Source organism: Oculina patagonica, chromosome 4, assembly GCF_052425735.1.
Source record: "Oculina patagonica isolate OP01 chromosome 4, crgOcupat, whole genome shotgun sequence".
Lineage (NCBI taxonomy): Eukaryota > Metazoa > Cnidaria > Anthozoa > Scleractinia > Oculinidae > Oculina > Oculina patagonica.
The window spans coordinates 12,719,539-12,738,365 of NC_135761.1; the positions used below are offsets into that span (position 1 = coordinate 12,719,539).

Sequence of the window (18,827 nt, forward strand, 5' to 3'; positions counted from 1 at the left end):
TTGCAGTCTGCCCAGGTGCCTGGCTGATGCCCGCTCGTATGGTGATAAACACAGAAAGCGTTGTTGGTTACAATAACCAGCTTAAGCAGGCTGTTGTTGGGATGAAATTAGGAGTGAATGATGAGGTTAATAAAGCTACAAAAAAAGCAGCTCTTAAACTGATGGCGGGAGGAAAATCAAAAATCAACCCACCAAACAGCCACCCTTCAAATCCTATACACAAGAGCGCCACAGCAAAAAAAAATTGGACACCCGCCGCAAGCGCTGCTGAAACACCAGCTAGGGACCTTTACGGTCCCCGTCCAAAGGACGGCAACGCGCAAAGCGCTAAAGCTACGAAGGCCGTAGCCAATGATTCACACGAAATAAACAAAGCAACTGTCGCTGTTGGCGCGGTTGGAGCAGCAGCTTTGCTCTACACCCTTATGCGTTAACGTCTCTTTTTGATGTATTTTTCAACAAGAAAAGCAACCACAGCAAGGATAAGCAGCCAGGTGTGCTCTGCAAGAAATCCAATTACTTGACCAGCGGTTTTGAAAAGAAATTTCGCAATCGAGCCAATGAGACCAGGCAGAGCTGATGCTACCTTTGAGCCAATATCACTTAGGCCTTTCCCCAACGCTTTGCCGGTTGCCTTCAACGCGTTTGTAATTGTTCCAATAACAGAACCAATCGTGACACCAGCAGCAAGAAGTATTGCTGTTACTGTCACGCCAATTTTTTGAAGATCTCTTTGATCCTCTCACGAAGTGGAAGCGCCCTTTCTCTTTCTGCAATCTGCGTTTGCAAACGCCTGAGCTCCTCGGTTCTTTCTGCGACTCTGTCTTCCGCTGCTTGTTTTTCAGATGGCGAGGCATTATCATCTTCAATAATTTTTTTGTCTTCCTCGTTTTGTTGTTTTATCTCGGCTTCTTTTTCTTTTAAATCATCCAACCCTTTTGTGTTGTTGAGATTTTCTTCCAAAGTGTTTCTTTTGCTCTCTTGGGCAGCGAGGACTGCCCTTAGTTGGTCGCCTTTTTTTTGTTCTTTTGCCTTATCTTTTGCCAGTTTTTCAAGAGCAGCAACTTCTTTTTCTGAGTTTTTTACATCAGCTTCAAGATTTTTATTTAATAGCTTAAGTCTTTCTACTTCTGATTTATTTTCAACAGCTGACCCAAGTTGATCAATAATGGCGTTATTTCGCTCGATTTTTATTCTTTTTTTTTCTACTTCTTCGATGGCTTTTTCTTTTTCTGATGCGATTTTTTGGGACTCTTGAACTTGGATTTCAGATTCTCTTAATCTTCTATTGGTTTCTCGTATTTCTTCATTTTCTTTCTCAATAAGTTCTTGTGCCATTGGTCCAAGTTCTTTCCTGATTTCTTTTGTAAGACTTGGATTTAGCTGTTGTTTACCACCTGTACCCCTTTTGGTGGTGAAAAGGTCATATAATTTTTTACCAGCTCCGGCCATTTTTACTTGTAATCTGCCCTTTAGACTGTAAGAAGCTTCAAGATTTGTTGATGAGCTTTCTGGAAACACCCCTTTTAGAGACTTCCATGCTTTTTCGCTCATTGATTGCGCACTGTCAAGCAAAGGTGTTTCTTCGTAGGATGTGTCTGGCAGCCCGCTCTGTTCGTGCTGCATCGTTTGCATTTCATGTTGTTCACCCCCATGGTAGGGTGTGGATGCCTCCCCGGGCTGAAATGGTCGGGTTGTGTCGACCTCTTGTTCCCCTTCATCATCGTTATCACTGTTGTGGTCAAGATCTCGGTCCAAATCATGGTCCTCGTATCCAAACTCACCACCACCTTCCGCCATCGCTTAATTTATATATATATATTTTTAAATTAAACTTTTCAATTTAACAATAAAACCAATCGAGAGATGGCTGCTGTTCAAGAAAACCTTCGACCGGGACGCACAGAGAAAATACTCGGCGCACTGAAAGCCGAGCGCGCGGTAAAACGAATCACTTTTGACCGCACAGAAGCCAATCCAGAGGAAACGTTGTATGTTTCAGTGCCCAAGCTGAACGAAAACGAGGTCATTGTGCCCGGCTCGCTGGCGCTGCGCTTCAACATCGACTTGAGCGGAGGCCATGCCAACAACTTTCTGGTTGACAACGTCAGCCGAGCTCTGGTCGACGATTTTGTTGTAAAGTACGAAGGCACCGTCGTGCAGGACACGGTTGGCTATGACATCTACAAAATATTTGAGGATTTTTTCCTTTCGCAGGAGGAGCGCGACGACAGGGTGCCAGAGGGCATTCAGAGCGAGGACCTTAACAAAATTCGCTCAAATGCTGGCGATAAGAAAACTTCAGGTGTGGACGCAGAAAAAAAGCTGAATGAGATATATGGAAATAAATACCGCATCCGCCTGGATCACCAGATTTTAACTGACCATGGGGCATTTTATCCTCAGGCACTATACAACGATCTTGTGTTCGAACTGAAGCTCGCGGCAGCCGAACATGTGGTCAGAGGCTCAGATACAACAAAACTAAAATACAAGTTGACAAACATCCAGCTGGAGTACGAGATGATAAGAAGCGAGGAAATTGCAGATGAAGCGTTCAGCGCTTATTCGGGCGGCAAAGAGTTCGCTTACGACCACATCCAGCGTGTTAAAGTGGTGACTTTTGCAAAAGGCTCCGACACACGTCTGAATCTAAGGGTCAACCCGCAGAGGAGGTCCATGAAAGGTATCTTGCTCCTATTTATTGAGCAATATAACAAAGGTGCAAGGAGCTCGGAAAAGTACATTAACCAGGACCTTACAAAAGTAAGCATCACTGTCAACGGCTCGCCAAACATGCTGTACAACAACGGCATCGAAGGAATGGACATTTGGGGAGAAGTTAAAAGATTCTACATGAAAGAAAAAAATAAAACGCAGCACATGACTCTGCAAAAGTTTTACACAGAAGACAAGTTTGGCCTTCTTATTGATCTGCGTTCCATGGCTGACCACTCGATGCACGGAAGCGGCACGCGCCTTGTGAACACAAAGGACGGTGTCCAGCTTGAGCTAGAGAGGAAAGCAAGCGGCTCAGGTAATTTGAACTGCCACATTTACGTAATCAGCGACGCCCAAATGAATATACTTGGCAGGCAGTTAGAATCTGTGCTTTTATAATTTTTTCTTTGAAAAAGTGTACCTTAGGTACATATACGAACGAAGATGGATCCTGCCAATATACCCTTCAACGCCCTCATTGTGGGACCAACGAACTCAGGAAAAACAAGATACGTGGTCAATCAGCTTTGTGGCCCTTTCCGAGGCAAGTTTGACTACATCGTGCTCATCTGCCCGACTTTCGAGCACAACAAGACTTATTATCGCTTTGCTGAGGAAGATATTCGATTTTTTGTTTTCATTTGCGAGCAGCACGAGGTGGAATCTTGGTTAAGGCTTTCAAGATTTCTTTTTGAGGGTACGAACACGCTTATCATCCTCGACGACTGTGCTGCTTCGAAAGATGTAAAAGGAAGAACAGGGGAGTTGGTGAATCTTGCTTTCTCTGCTCGCCACGCAGGCTTGAGCATATGGGTGTTAACTCAAAAATTGACAAGCATAACATCCTCATTCCGCGAAAATGTTGCGGCAATCGTTTTCTTTTACACCCCCTCTGCCAAGACCACGAAGGCAATCTTTGAGGATTACGCTGGCGAACTTGCCAATGAGGATTACAAAGAAATCATTTTAAAGCTAAAAAAAAATAAGTTTTCGCATCTTGTCATTTCTCATCGCCACCCTTACGGCACAAAATTTTCTTATTGAACATATTTTTTAGAGTAATAAATGGCTGACCCGTTCGCAACTTCTCCTCCCGAGAGCGTCAAGGGCGCTGCAAGTGAACAAGAATTAGCTTCCGTAATGGAACTGCTAGGAGCTGAACCAGAAAGTACAGAAAGCGCTATGGCACTCATTCAAGGCCCTGACATTCCTGCTTTGCGTGAACAGCTTGCAATCCTTGTTTCAACAGGAAAAGCCAAAGAAGCAATCGGTGTGCAACTGACACACGAGCAGGTGAAGCGCTTGACAGATAAAGAAGTTGAAAAGTACTTAAAGAGATATGAGGCATACGTTGGATCCAAAACAACCGACAGCTTGATTGACAGCTTTATTTTTCTTGTTACTAAAGTCGTTGGTATGGCCGTAAATATCAAGGACGTCAATGATTATCAGAAGGAACTCAAAAACGACTACATCATCAGCAAAGAGCTGTCCACTTTGGCAGGCGGTCTGGCTTTGAAATGCGGCCGCTTTCTTGCCGTTGCAAATGCTGCGCTCATCACAACAAAGCACATTGATTTAAACGAAGCTACAAAGTCGCACACTTCGCTGTGCGAAACCAAAGGTGCTTCCAAAGATGCGGACACAAACACTACTGAAGATTTTTCTGAGCAATGCTAAGAAAATGCTAAGTAATTACTGAACAATGCTTAGCAATTGCTTAGCAAAAAATCTTGCTGAGCAATTTTCTATTTAAATATTATTTTTTTTTTATTATAAATGGCCGAGCTCGAACCAACTCCGATCGCTCAAGAAGAACAGAAACAAGTTACTTCAACAACTCCAGCAACAAAGCCTGCCAAAAATCCAAAGCGAGTTGCTGCTGGCAAGCTTGCAGCTGAAAAAACAAAACAGGCTCGTGAAGCACAGAAAAAAGCTGCTGTCGAGGCTGCTGCAATTATTGCAAAAGAAAAGGAAAAGAAATCTGCTGCTGCAAAGCGAAATGCAACACCACCGGACGTAACGGAACCAGCTCCGCCCGAGGCTCAGCCGCAATCAAGCGGTCTCACCACAAATCAATGGATATCTTTGCTTGGTATCGGCGGTGCAATCGTTACAACTTATGTGAAACGCGAAGACATAAAAGGCTTTATAAACGAAAAAAGAAGTCCAACATTTAAAGCTCCGCCAACTCTTATAACTGATGACACACCAGTTACAGCAGAAAGTATTGGAAGGGTTGCAACGCGTTCTTCAGACACGCCTTCGACAATCCAAAATGCCATTAGACCTCGCAAACAAAGAGGAATCCGTCCGATGGATTAAAAAATTTCTTTTGAACATTTATTTTTCATTTATTATACCGACAATGTCCCTTGGTTTTATTCTTGACAACCTTGTTAAAGGTGCAGCTATGGCTGGTATTGCATTACTTTGGTTTGAATTTTCCAAAACTTGCGTTAAAACCGCTATTCGGGTGCAAAAGGATGAGGATACAATTTTTAAAAGAGGTATAAAAAAAACAAAAGAAGTTGAATCTGGTGAAGAAGTTGCAAACTTTGCTTCGCAAAACGGTGAAGAATAAACAAAAAAATTTTTCAATTGAATATTTTTTATTATTTTATACTGAACCGCCATGTCCGACAACAAACTCGTGAAAACGCTCATGGATGCCGCCACCATTACAGGTCTCGCCGCCGGAATCGGCTGGGCTGCCAAAAAAGTTGTAAAAGAAAACTTCACATCCGACCCAAGCAGCAGTTTTATGAACTATGTAAAGTTCACAGCCGTCATGGCTGGCAGCGTTGCACTTAAACAGTATCTCGAGGACCAGAAAATTCTCCCCACCAATTAAAAAAAAATATCTTAATATAAGAACAAAAACACACAATGGCAAGCGTAGCGATTATGGCTGGCGGAGCTATCTTGAACGCTGCTGCTTTCATTGGCGGCAACTATCTTGCTCGAGCTTTGGGTGGCGGAGATGACGCCGCTTTGAAAGAAAAAGAAAGACACGACAAAGCTCTCGAGGCTTACCAGGCAGCGTACGCGAAGTACTCTCGCGACCGCACGAAGCTTCTCGACTGGATCGAAACCAACAATGAGATCAAACAGCAAGCGAAACAAAACTTTACGAACACAGACTACGCTTTCAAACTCTACAACCAGGCACATCCTGACAAACAAATGATTCCTCCGAAAGAACCCAAGTTCTCTGATTTCTATCAGCCAAGCGAGCAGCAGAAACAAGGTGAACTTATGTTCGTTGGCGCAGGCGCTCTTGCTCTTGGGTACGCTGCCTTTCGGTTTCTTTAAACGTTTCTTTTTTTTCTTGTATACGCATGGATGCAAAGATTTTTGCGGAGCAAAACTTTTCGAAGAAAATCTCGAAAGTCTACTATAGCCCCCAGGGCTATTGGAAGGGAATTGCTGCGATAAAAAAATTAGCCGAGGCGGCCAAGGTTTCCGAAGATGCCGCAAAAAAGTGGCTAGTTAAGCAGGCCCTTTGGCAGATCTACCTTCCGGCACCACGATACGTTCCTCGCCCAAAATTCGATGTTTCTTCTCCAAACGCGGTCCACCAGGCGGACCTTCTTTTTCTGCCACACGACAAACTGCCGCGAGGGCGAAAAGTTTACAAATACGCGCTGACTGTTGTTGACGTTGCCAGCCGTTTCAAAGAGGCCGAGCCTTTGACCTCCAAAGATTCAACTGAGGTTGCAAAAGGTTTTCAGACAATTTACAGGCGAAGTGCACTAAAATGGCCACAGATGCTGCAAGTTGACCCTGGTCGCGAATTCATGGGATCTGTTACTAAAGAAATGGAAAATCACAAAACCTATATTAGACGCGGGCGTGTTAACATTCACAGAGATCAAGCTATTGTTGAACGTTTTAATCAAACACTGGCAGGGCGCCTGTTTGGTTATCAGTACGGTGTCGAGATGAACCTGCCATCTGGCCAGCGGTCGACAGCGTGGGTAAAAAGGCTACCCGAAGTTGTTGCCGCTCTAAACAACGAAGTAACCAGTCTTACTGGTAAGAAACCTGCTGCTGCAATTAAAGAAAAGGCTGTTTCGTCAAAACCGTCCTCAAAATATACAAGACCTGTTGGCAAGAAAGAAAAAAAACTCCCCTCTCTCGTTAATGTGCGCTTTCTCTACCAACCTGGCGAGCTGGAAGGCGGCGTAAAAAGGGCTACAGATCCGATTTGGTCATTAAAAGTCTACAGCATTGAAAGGTCTGTTACTAAACCTAATCAGCCAGTTCTTTATTACTTGCACGATGGTCCAAAGCGCGGCTTCGTGCGTGAAGAATTGCTTGTTATTCCTCCAAATACACAGTTACCACCAAGCACTTAGTGCTTGAGCACCTTGGGCTCAGAAAAGCTCTAAAAGTTATGTTTATGTAGGCTTTGTTTCGCAAAACTTATACCCGTAAGCATTTGTATGTATCCCATCATCCGCTATCCATCGCTTTGAGTCAAAAGGCGACAGCGATTTTTTGTTTACCACTATTGAATACATCTCGTGGGCATAGCTTCTTAGCATGTGCATTTCGTGAAAGCTTTCCTTGTTTTGAAAAAGTGTATCTTTGAAGTTTTCATGATCTATCTTATTCTTTGTCACACACTCTTTTACCCCCTTTGCTTTTTTTATATTTTTTTTGTCTTCTGTCATTATTGAATACATTTTTGGCCTCAAACAAACACACTCTGAAATTAGTTTTCCTGCGCATTCGTCTTTCATTTTTCCCAACACCTTTTTGTTTTCGTTTGAATGAAGTGAATGCTCTTTTGGGTAGTCGCTTGTGTCGTACTTGTCAATGTTTTTTGCCATGTCCGCGTAAACGTCTTCTGTTTCTATCTCAAGCAAAAGGCTGTCTGTGTCTGTATACAAAAGCTCGCAACGCTCTCCGTACTCCTTTTTCAGATGGTTGTAAAAGAAGTCATACATGCATAGCTTGCTTACGTCAAGGATGGTCATGCCTGTGTAGACCGGTTTATTAAGAAAAAGCCTGCTTTTTCGCATGTCTATTCCAACTAGATCGTTTGAAAACATTACATGCCTTGAATACAATGGGCTTGCAACTAATTTTCTTATTTTCTTTGTTTCGTCGCTTCGCGCTATTCTTATGTCTACACGGTTTCTCAGATTTTCCATTGTTTTTCCAAAAACCGAGTTATTCATTAGCTTGTAAAAGTTCTTTTCAAAGTCGTTCTTTGCTTTTTTTCTGAATTCTGTGTTCATCCGGATGTAGGGCTCCATCCAGCATTCCTGTTCAAACTCTAAGACCCTGTGCACTTTTTTGAGTTTCATTCCCTGTTTTAAATAAAACTGCAAGTTTCGGTAATGCACGACGTAATTGCTTTTGTCTTCGAGAGTCAATACAAGCTTTTCGCTTTCTGGCAGTTTTAAATCAAGATTTTTTATTATTTTCTTTTGGTAAGGTGAAAACATTTCTTTGTTTATTTTCTTTTTCTCTGGCGCTAATGGATAGCTGTTTTGGGCGTCATGCAGCTCTTTCGGGTATTCTAAGTCCACCTCTAAAATCCATCCAGCTTTTGCAAACTCTTTTTTCGTCATTATTTCTTTTTCTGTCGGCATAACCTTTTTCCATCTAAAACCACTTTTTGGGAGCGGCTTGCTCATTGCCCACCCGTAAAGGTTATTCGCATCGAGGTACATTATGTATTTTTTTGGCTGGCTCGGGTCAAATCCCTCAACATAAGGGTTGTTCGCCTTTGCATATCTCTTGCTTACCATCGAAATTCCGCCTCTTAATCCCCTTTCAACAAAAAGATGCATTTCATAGTCCGTAAGTAACTCAAGCTCCACGCCTGTCTTTTTCAAAAGTGCGTCCCAAGAAAGGCCTGGCGTCGTGTAATAATTCGCGGGATCTAACCCGTACTTCTCAAGACAGATTTTTCGGAAGTTTTCAAAAACGTCAGCCAACAGAGAAACGTCTGTCTTAACGTACAAATCGTGGTAGTCGCCCAGGGTCTGGCAGCCAAAGGTTTCCCACACGTTTTGCGCGTGTTTGTACTCTTCATCCGTTATGTTCTCATCATTAAGTTTGCTGTAAAACTTTTCTTTTTCAGGCAAACTTGTTTCGCTAAATCTTTCCCATGAGTCCATGTATTCGTAAGGATAGATTCCCTTTTTGCAAAGAAGTTCAAAACTTTCATCAGACTGTGTTGAAATAGATTTTGTTATATTTAATGACTCCTTCGGTGTCGCTGTTACAAGTGAATCAAGACTTCCTTGAAGAAAGTTTAAGCTGTCAATAAAACGCAGTCCGCCAAATGTAAATGTGATGTATTTTTCCATGTTGTTTGCGACACATTTTACCTCTTTCTGTGCCTCTTTTGAAATCTTTGACATTGCCTGCATTAAATGGTGCGCATCATAGCCCCTTAGGTTGTGAAATACAACTGGTATTTGGACATTTTTTGGATTTATTCTCATCATCAAGTTACAAATGTTGTGCGCGGCTCCTCGAAACTTCCCTGTTATGTGGCAGTGGTCCTTTACCACATCTTTGTAGTTCGGCTGGATAAGCGGCTTGTGGCACTTCAAACATTTTTTTTGGTTTTTTGCGGCCACTATGTGTGTGTTTTGTGTAAGCTTTTTTAGCTCATAGTGGTGTTCGGTACCAAGGCTTTGCTCCGCTTTTTTCGTGCTGTAATAACATTTTTTGTGAAGCTGCCCAAAGTAATTAAGTTCACCATAATACCCAATCCAAACCGGCAACGAGTCTAAAAAGTTTTGTTTCATCAGCGTTTTTTCGCAAATGTGGCAATCGGTTGCATTTTTGAATTTTTCCCAGTCTTCCGAAGTCATCACAAGGGGTTTTTGCTTTGACAATTCAAATCTTATTTTTTTCTCTTCACTTAAAAGGCAGTTCAAAAACACTTCAACGGCGTTTTCACCCCTGTAAACGTAAGGTTTTTCGTGTTTGCCGTCGCTCCTTACAACTGTGTAAGCAAATCCACAAGCCTCGTGCTGTTCTGTCTTGTCTGTGTAGCTTTTTTTCTTCAAGTCTTCCAGTTCTTCTCCTTGTTCTTTTCTCTTCTGGCGGTCCTCGGGCGTTTCGCGTTTACATCCTTGCATCTTTCTTAACAATGCCTCAAAGTCGGCGTAAATTACAAAAGGCGCTTTCATTTGTTTTTGATAGTTTTTAAAAGAAAGAGTGTTTTTTCCCTCTTCCGGCATTTCGATTCTTGTTGGCCTGCCGTTAACTCCATTGCAATATTTTTCGTGCTTTTCGAGCAAGTCTGCTTTTGTAAAACCGGTCAAGCACATCATGCAAAAGTGTTTTTTGTTGTGTGATTTAGTCTGATCGTAAAGCAGAGCGCTTACTCTTTTTACAAAACAGTAGTGCTGAATTAATCCTGACTCAATTAACATAAGGTTTATACGGGAAATGCTATTTTCTTTTTTGCTTGTTCTGAGAGGTATCACACAGTCGTCTTCCCATCCGAACACATTTATTGCAAGGCCTCTGTTTTGCGCCTCAAGCCTGTCAATCTGCTTTAGTGGCGTTGGAAAATCGATTCCATTGTAGTTTATTCCGTCGTCAACTGGGTATCTGCTTGTTCTTTGCGGATTTTTCCCATCTCTTGGCGGAAATAATGCAGCTCTCAAAGCCCATTTCAAACATTCGTTATCCCTGTTTTGCACGTTAATAACTGCTTTTTTGTTTGCCAATTTTGGTGGTAAAGGCAGATAACTCCCCCCTCTCAATGGCTGATAACGCGCGACATTGATATACGCCATTTCTATTCTTTCAATTTTCCACCCCGAGCCCTTCTCTGACCAAGCCTCAATTTCTCCCTTTGCTTTTTCGATAAATCTGTCAAACTCTTTTTCGATTTCTTCTTTGGTGTTTTTTGAAAACACGTGCGGTTCTCTTTCACTGAAATAGTGGTTCATGTGTTGCGTAACTCCGTCTCTTTGTATCGAAAATTTAACTTCAAGTCCAAAGCTTGCTTTTAAGCTTCGTAAGTCATCAATTTCGCTTACTAAAAGATCATAAAACTTTTTCTTGTTTTTTCTTGCAAAAATGTAAAGATCTTTGTTGTTTGTGTCAGTTTCGGGTATGTCCATTTTCCATACTCTAAGCCATTCGTTAAAATCGGTGTGGGCGAGTGAAAAAGACAAATTTCTTTGGGGGTTTCTTTGAAATTCACGGAGGTTTTCCTCCATCATAGCTTGCAAAACTTCTGACGAATATCTTGCGGCAGCCATCTGTTGCATATACTAAAGAAAAATATTTGTTCAATTGAAAAATAAATCTAGCACACAGGTGGCGCTCTCTGTTGCTGCGGGCCGTTAGAGGTGCCGCCAACGCCTTTTTTGCAACTCGTTTCGCGAGAGGGGTAAGAAAGGCGTCTTGCGTTCCGCACACACATGTAAATTAGGAGTTGTGGACACAAATTGTGACAAGGAGCGAGGCGAGCCAGGGCGAGCCGAGCGAGTTGTCACGGTTTGTGCCACAACTCCTAATTTACATGTGTGTCTTAGTCTAATGCATGTTGCGTGACTGAAATAAAAATAATGTCGCGAATGACGTCCGACCTGTTACTTAACTCAAAACAAGATGTCTGTATGCTATTTTTAAGAATTAATTGGTGATATTTAGACATGCTAGATCTCGCTAATTCAAACTCGGTTAATTCGAATTCTATTATTCGATCTAAAACTCATTTCCTCTGAATTTGCCCTTCAGCATTTACTATTAGTTATTTCAAACTCCCGCTATTTCGAACTATCCTTTCTTTCCGCTGACGGGTTGAAATAAGGTGTTTCAACTTTTTTGTAATAATTTTTATTTATTGCACTTTGAATCATTGTTAATTAAATACACAAATGTTTTTGTGGGAGTTAAAATCAATTACTCGTACAGTTAGTTTTCTAACTCAGAACACTTGAAAGCAATAAAGACGCATTTTTAATACTTACAGTTCATTCTTTTTGACCTTTATTGGTCATGTTGTGCTCAATATTCACCACAATGAGCAGATGCCATTTCTGATATATCGAATGAATAAAGTGTTGTTTTAAAGAAAGTAATTCCAGTAACCCCACAAACATTTCTTTGGCCTTTAACAAATGGGCATCCACTTTATCTGATCAATAGAAGTGTAGGCACAAAAATTGACACCATTCTTTTTTACAATCATGTATCCAACTAATATGATGAACACAACTTACAGGCTAACTGTGACATGCAAACAAACTGAAATTTAATGTCTGTGTTTCTTATGTCACTTTCAGGCTGCTAGTATTGTGAGGACTGTGGCATTGGCATTTAAAGCCATTGGTAAATTAACCAGAGAAAAAGTTGAAAGAGAATCTCGGCGAGCCAGGAGAACCCACTCAATAAGTAGTTCTGAGCGAACCCGCACAAACTCAGAAGTTTCGACAACTTCAACGATTGGTAGTTCATCTGTAGAGAGAAGACATCCTCATGTACAGTGGAAACACGGTATAGAAGGTTCTTCAGGTCGAAGATCGCCTCATGGGAAGAAGTTTACCAAAAGTACCACTAGTCCTTCTATTCTTCGTCATCCCACAAGCTCGCACACTTCTGGACGGCATGTTGAGTTCTCTGCTCTGTCACCGGTGCCTTCAGATGGTAGTGACAGCGATGGAAAAGAAACTGCAGCTGGTCAGGGTAAACAAACTGTTATGGATGGTCAGATTTCCGTTCAAGCTGAAGTTCATGCTTTTCCTTCATCAGAACCAGTACTCCCACTCCCAGTTTGGGTTAAAAGAGATGAGCCAATTAGAAGATCTAGTTTACCCACTGTACAAAATGAAGCAACAATAACTCCTGATATGTCGGTGTCAGGACAGGCTAAGAGATACCACTCTGTAGAAGAGATACAGTCTCAAACACATTCTGAACCGGCAATGACAGACACTTCTTCGCTGGTGATTTCACCTCCTAAAGATCAGACAGAAAATTTTTCTAGCAATTTTCCATCAGAGGGAAGAGCAAGAAAAAGCAGGAGAAAAGAATCTCGGGAAGCCCTGACAAGGGAGAAAATACCAAGAGAACTTGATCTTGAAAGGGTAGAGAAGGAGGTTGTTACAGAGAACTTTCTGACAACAACACCTCTTCTACCCATTGAGCGCTTTCATAAAGAAACTCTTAACTCCCCTGATCGTCTTTCGTCAAATTTTGCTAAATATAAAGGGTACCAACCTCAAGACATGTCTCTTCCCTTGTCTGACAGCGAGGGACCAGAAGACGCTGAAGCTGTGCATAATGCGATATCAGCTGTCGAAAGGGGAGAAACAGCACTTGTTGAAAAGTATCTTGACAGTGGAGTATCAGTGGATTCACATGACGCTGCAAGGAGAAGCTTGCTGTATTATGCTGTCTCGCTGGGTGATGTAGAAATGGCACAACTGCTTTTGAAGAGGTGTGAACTTGTTATTAATGCACTTACTTCATGTTTAAAAGGGTAGCATTGTGTCTCATTCACAGTTCTTACTTTTTGAATAAGTTAAGTTTTTAAGGCAAGGTGTCAACAAGGAATTATGCCAAATCATTAGACTCTTTCGTCGGGTCAGGTAGCTGACCTTGCATTTGTCAGGGTTTTTTTTTTTGCCTGAGACTCCTCCTCTTATTTGGAAAACTGCCTAATGTGCAGTGTGTTGGACTCCAGATCAAGAGGTCTGTATTCAAACCCCAGCCGAGGTTGTTGTGTTGTGTTCTGACCTAGACAAGAAACATTACTAGAGCTCACAGTGCCTCTTTCCATGGATTGGTACCAGCATTAATGTTATGGCAACTTGCTGTGGGGGGGGGGGATAATCTACAATAGACTGCAAGCCATCCAGGGGTGCAGCAATTAAGTGACTAGGACAGGGCTTGAGACTAACTTTTTAACTCACTGGTTTACTGGCTAGTGACATGTCAGATTTTACTAGCCAAAAGTAATTTTTCACTAGTCAGGTATATTGATTTCTATCAAGAACAGTTGACTTTTCCGAGTTTTTCACTAGCCAAATGGCTAGTAGAAATGCTAAACCTGGTAGCCAAAACCTAAATTTTAGTAGCCTTTGGCTAGTTGACTACCGTTAGTCTCGAGACCTGCTAGGAGTATTTCTACTCCCCCTGGATTGGAGGCTAGTCCATCGCAGGGTTACCTCCAGCATTTACTTTGCTATACCCATTTATATACCTGGGTGGAGAGAGGCACCATGAGAGTAAACTGTCTTGTTCAAGAACACATCAAAATAACCCCAGCCAGGGTTCAAACCGGGACCGATTGATCTCGATTTAAATGAAATTTGTTTTCATCAGTAGATAATGCTGTTGCATTATTGCTTCATTATTTTCTTTCAGGGGTGCAGATATAAACTGGGAAGGACCTGATGACAAGTCTCCTCTCCATGTTGCGGCATCTGCAGGGAACCGAGCTGTCACTCAGTTACTTTTGGGTTATGGAGCAAATGTCAGAGCTAAAGATAATAATTTGTATGTCTAATAGATTCTCTATTTTTATGTTTTAATACTTTTTTTAGTTAATAGGGCAGAGAAAAACTCTTCAGCAAGGTATAATGCAAGGAAAATTATAACCTACGTACTATATGTAGAGCTTTTAATTTTTTATTGAACAATAGAGATCAGATGTGAATTTGCCAATTTGCATTCCAGAAAATACCCATGGGACAACTGGTGCTTTAAGCTGCTTTGTTTTGAAGGTTGTCATCACATTCTTTTCCATCCAGCATGTCAAATTGTGTACCATGCGACCTATTTTGTAAAAGGCCCATTGAATTATGCTCGGACCTGTATCTGTTGTCATGCCAACTCATTTTGCATCACCATTACTTGGATAACTCTACCTTTTCCCTCCCACATGCAGTTTTTCTCTCCACCCAAGTTTGTTACTTCTTCATTCATGTTCTTTGTACTTCTATCTGTAGTTGTACACCACTTCACATGTCTGCTGGACACAGGAGCAAGCTGGAAGTGTCCTTCCTTTTAGTGGAACATGGAGCAAGAATCTACGAGAACAATATCCACGGGGTGCGACCAGTGGACTTAGAACCGGTATGATTTTCTCCAAATGCTGTCATGTGCTATGCTCTCCATTGGGTGTGGTGGGGTGTGTGAATAGCAGTGGAGTTCATAGGTGCATCTCTCCCAGTGGTTTGCTTGTTAAAAATTTTTGTCTCTGCCAGGCTTGATTAAGGTTACCTTTTATCGTTTTGATTTGATGAAACCAGGTGACTTTTATTTTATGAAGTGACATTAACAGTCCTGAGATAAAATGGTTGATGAACTCCCCTTTAGAACATAAAATAAGTAAAAAATAACCTGCTGTTATGGAATGGTGTAAAGGCATCAATCTTCTATAGCAATTGCTACAAATCTACAAGTATAATACCGGGTAATTATATGTACAACCCAGGGTTTGTGTTAATAGTTGTTCTCTCTGTTTTGGAAATTTTAGCTCCCTTTTTGATATTGCTAAAAGGAGTTTCCTAATTCTGAACAGGAACTAAAAGAGATGCAGAGACTTCTTGTCCAGTCAGCCTGTGAGGCATTTGCCGCTGCAGACATCTCCAAGTCCCGGTCAAATTCAGGAGCATCGTCAATCAACCAAAGTTCAACCAGTGCTAGTGTTAGATCCAAGTCTAATGTCCATTCTCCAATAACAGAGAGAGTGTCTACTCTTCGGAGAGGTCTGTTCCAACACAGACGGTCCTCGAGTCTGTGCTCGATATCAGGAGGGCGTGGTAGCCAAGAGACTTTGAGAGGGAAACATTCCAGTATTAAAAGATCTGAGAGTATTCATCTCTCAAGAACTTTGAGTCCATTTCTTGGTAAGGCTAGGATCACTGACAATAATTTTTAAGGAGTATTGATGTACAGTGCACAAGACAAATGGTGTTCATCTGGGAACAACTGTTTCAACCTAAACTGCTTTTGAACGAGGCATTCGGATATGAAAGGGGCCTGGCCTGGCCATTCTCATGCCCAGTTGTTAGTCAACCATTAAAGCATAAACAACTGAATAACAATCTGAGTGTTTTCTATGTTAGTTACTGATAAAATGACATCCTTTATTTTTGCTAAGAATATTCTGTTAAGACTGGCAAATTGTGCTTGACTGCAAAAGGGTCTTTTAGGAAAAAAAAAAAAAAAAAAAAAGAAGTACTAATTTGCACTAAGCACCCGAAAGGAGTGAAATGTGGGAGGTATTGTCCCTTTTATAGCAGAACTTCTTGTTTAATGGTTTTTGGTTGGAAGGGTTTTATAGCCTATGGTTATCTCTGTTCTTATTTCCACAGCCAATTCTAAAAGAGGAAACCTCATGCGCTTGCACAGTTTTCACAAAACCATCCAAGATCATGTACAGAGTGTTGATGCAGATCAGAGTGAGCAAAGTACTTTGAAAGAACAACAGCAATTGGCTGCTAAACCAACTGAACCTTTAGTAGAAGGGGCAAATGTTACAACGTCTGTGGATATCAGGAAAACTGAGGATCTACCGGATCCTGAGTCAAAATCGGAACAAACAGATATCCAACCTACATCTGTGGACAAGACTGAAACAAAACTTTCAAGCAGAGAAGAGGGAATAGTGGATTCAATTTCAGAGTTTGCAGCTGATCAGCAAACAATTGAGCAGAGATCAGCAGTGATGCCATCCAGCCAGTTTTCACCAGACGTTTGTAGTCCAGATTCTCAAGGAAATACCTTAATGCCATTACCTGTTCCTGATACATCCACTGAAACCAATCCACTAGCCCCTTTTATTCCTAAAAGACACTCCATGGAAAAAGAAAGACCAACATCAGATCTCATCCAGTTTGGTGACAATTTAGAGCCTGATGTTTCTACAGTAGGTACAGCATCAGTACCTAAAGAATCTGTTGGTGCTGCCATACCCTCAGAAGAGGCACAGGGTACAGAAGAAGCAGACCAAGTTAAAGGAATGGAAAGGAGTCTTTCTAATGCAAGACAGCCTAGTATGGAGTCAGATCATTCTGTGGTATGGGTCCATTTCTGTATTACTGTATTAAAAGCCCACAATTGGAATTGAATTAAACCCTTAAAGGAGACCACTCTGGGCATGGCTCAAGCTTTTTTGACCCCTAAAAGAGACCACTTTTAATTATGCCCCTATTAAAGCGAGATGATGAACATTACCATCCATCCCCTTCCCTTCTCTCCTGCCCTCCCCCTCCCTTGATCCATCATTTTTGTACATGTTTGTCTACATCAGGGAATTGCTGGGTCTGATAAACCAACATCTGATTCAGGGAATTAACAATAACAGTTGAATCCTGCCTTAATGTGAATGCCTAAAATACAGCTGCATTTCAGACAGTAGCTTTGCTCCGTAACTCATGCATGTGTTATACATGTGATCCCTGTAATGCCAGTTTTCACTATGAAAACTGGCCATCTGCGGACTCACCAAAGAATCTAGATGTCTTATGGTCATCTTCGAATACGAAGGACGAACAACAACATGATGTGAATATGATAGATTTACATTTAACTTAAAAACTTTGATTTCCCATTGTTAGAGTTGTCAAAGGAGCACATCAGAATGCGAGGAAAGCTCCTTACTTAGCACAGGCTCTAACTACATGAGAGATGAAGAGTCCGTCATTGATGCCCTTGAGCCAGTGGTTCTCCTGTCTGGTAATCCAGAATGTCACTCCAGTCTACTGGCGTATCTGTGTCTTCCAAAAGCATCTGGTCAGCTCATCAGCTTGGCACACATGGACTCTGGTTCAACTGTGATTAATAATCACATTGCTGTGCTGATTGGCAATCTGTTTAATGTAAGTAAATTGAGCATGTTCAGAGGAGATGTAATGAACTTATGACTGGGATTCCTGATCCCTTATAATGATAATAATATAATAATTTATTTCTAGCACATTACAATAAAAAATCTCAATGCTCTTACAAGTAATACCGTAAAGTTCCGTGTATAAGCCGCACCTTTTTCCTCTAAATTCAAGTCAAAAATCGGGGGTGCGGCTTATCTACGGAAACATCTCTGGTTGGAGTTCTCAAAGGCCTAATTAATATTCATAAAAAACTTCTCAAGACGTCATTGAATGAACATATAACAACCTGAAAACTTTGTTGTTGTTCACTACCTTTTAGTTCCTCTGCAAAGCTGTTTGCAGTGAAGTCTGCCAGTCATTCGAATCGTGTCTTTCCGCCGCGTGCGAGAAGGCACCAAGATAAACGCAAATACTCACAAGGCAAATGGCCGACCGCTTCGGTTTTTTATTGACCTTCACAGCAAATACATCTGCTGGATTAACAAACTCTTATTCTGCATGAAGTTTTTATCCTGTTGCGGGTAGCAGTTTCCAAGAATCTTGAAATAAAAACGTGGTTTCTTCATTTTCGTACCTCGAGTCTTCGTCCCTTCTGCGCAGGCTTGAAGAAACGGACCGCGGGTCAAAGGGAACGAAGACCCTGGGTACGAGGATGGTGGTTTCTTCCGAAGAAAATTCCGCCATGTTTGTTTTTTTTTTTAAAATGCCCAGACTCCTACATTTCAGAGCTTGGCTACTAAGCATTCGTCATTCGCGAACGATTCGAACGAATTACAAGCGTTTCAGGAGTGCTTAGAAGTGACAATCTCGAAAAAATGATATCAAGAGAGCATCCAAATTTAAGATATTGTGAACTCAAACTAAAAAGAAGGTATGACAAGTGAAATTTAGCTTTCTTAGGCATAGCTTACAGTTTTTGCATGTTTTTTCAGGCATAACATGGCATCTAGCTTGATTACTCTCTGCCTGTTCCGTTGCCAGGCAAAGCAGGGTGTTTGGGGGTTCCACATTTGCCTGGTAGCTTGGGTTTAGCATGGTGTATTTTAGTATGTGTCCTGCTTGGGGGGTTAGATATAGTTTAATGATATTTTACATAGTTTATGACTGGGAGCAAGCTGCAGCTATTGCAGTTAGATGTTGTAGTGGCGTAACGTTTGCAGCGGGTGTGGCGTTATAGCGTGTGTGGTGTGTGTCATGTTTACTCATTGCCTGTCGTGTTATGATTGTCATGCATAGAGGGACTCCAAGGGGGTTTGCTGTTCCTTTTTTTGT

At 41.7% G+C, this 18,827-nt stretch overlaps 1 protein-coding gene across 1 annotated transcript in view; it reads left to right on the plus strand.

Annotated features, from left to right (window-relative positions):
- LOC144651411 (uncharacterized) overlaps nt 1–18,827 on the plus strand; it is a 57,383-nt gene that overhangs the window by 6,959 nt on the left and 31,597 nt on the right. The window contains exons 2-7 of the mRNA XM_078511342.1: nt 12,000–13,153; nt 14,083–14,214; nt 14,667–14,793; nt 15,242–15,569; nt 16,038–16,741; nt 17,283–17,543. Of these exons, the coding sequence (XP_078367468.1) occupies nt 12,000–13,153; nt 14,083–14,214; nt 14,667–14,793; nt 15,242–15,569; nt 16,038–16,741; nt 17,283–17,543 (2,706 nt within the window). The remainder of the gene's footprint in view (nt 1–11,999; nt 13,154–14,082; nt 14,215–14,666; nt 14,794–15,241; nt 15,570–16,037; nt 16,742–17,282; nt 17,544–18,827) is intronic.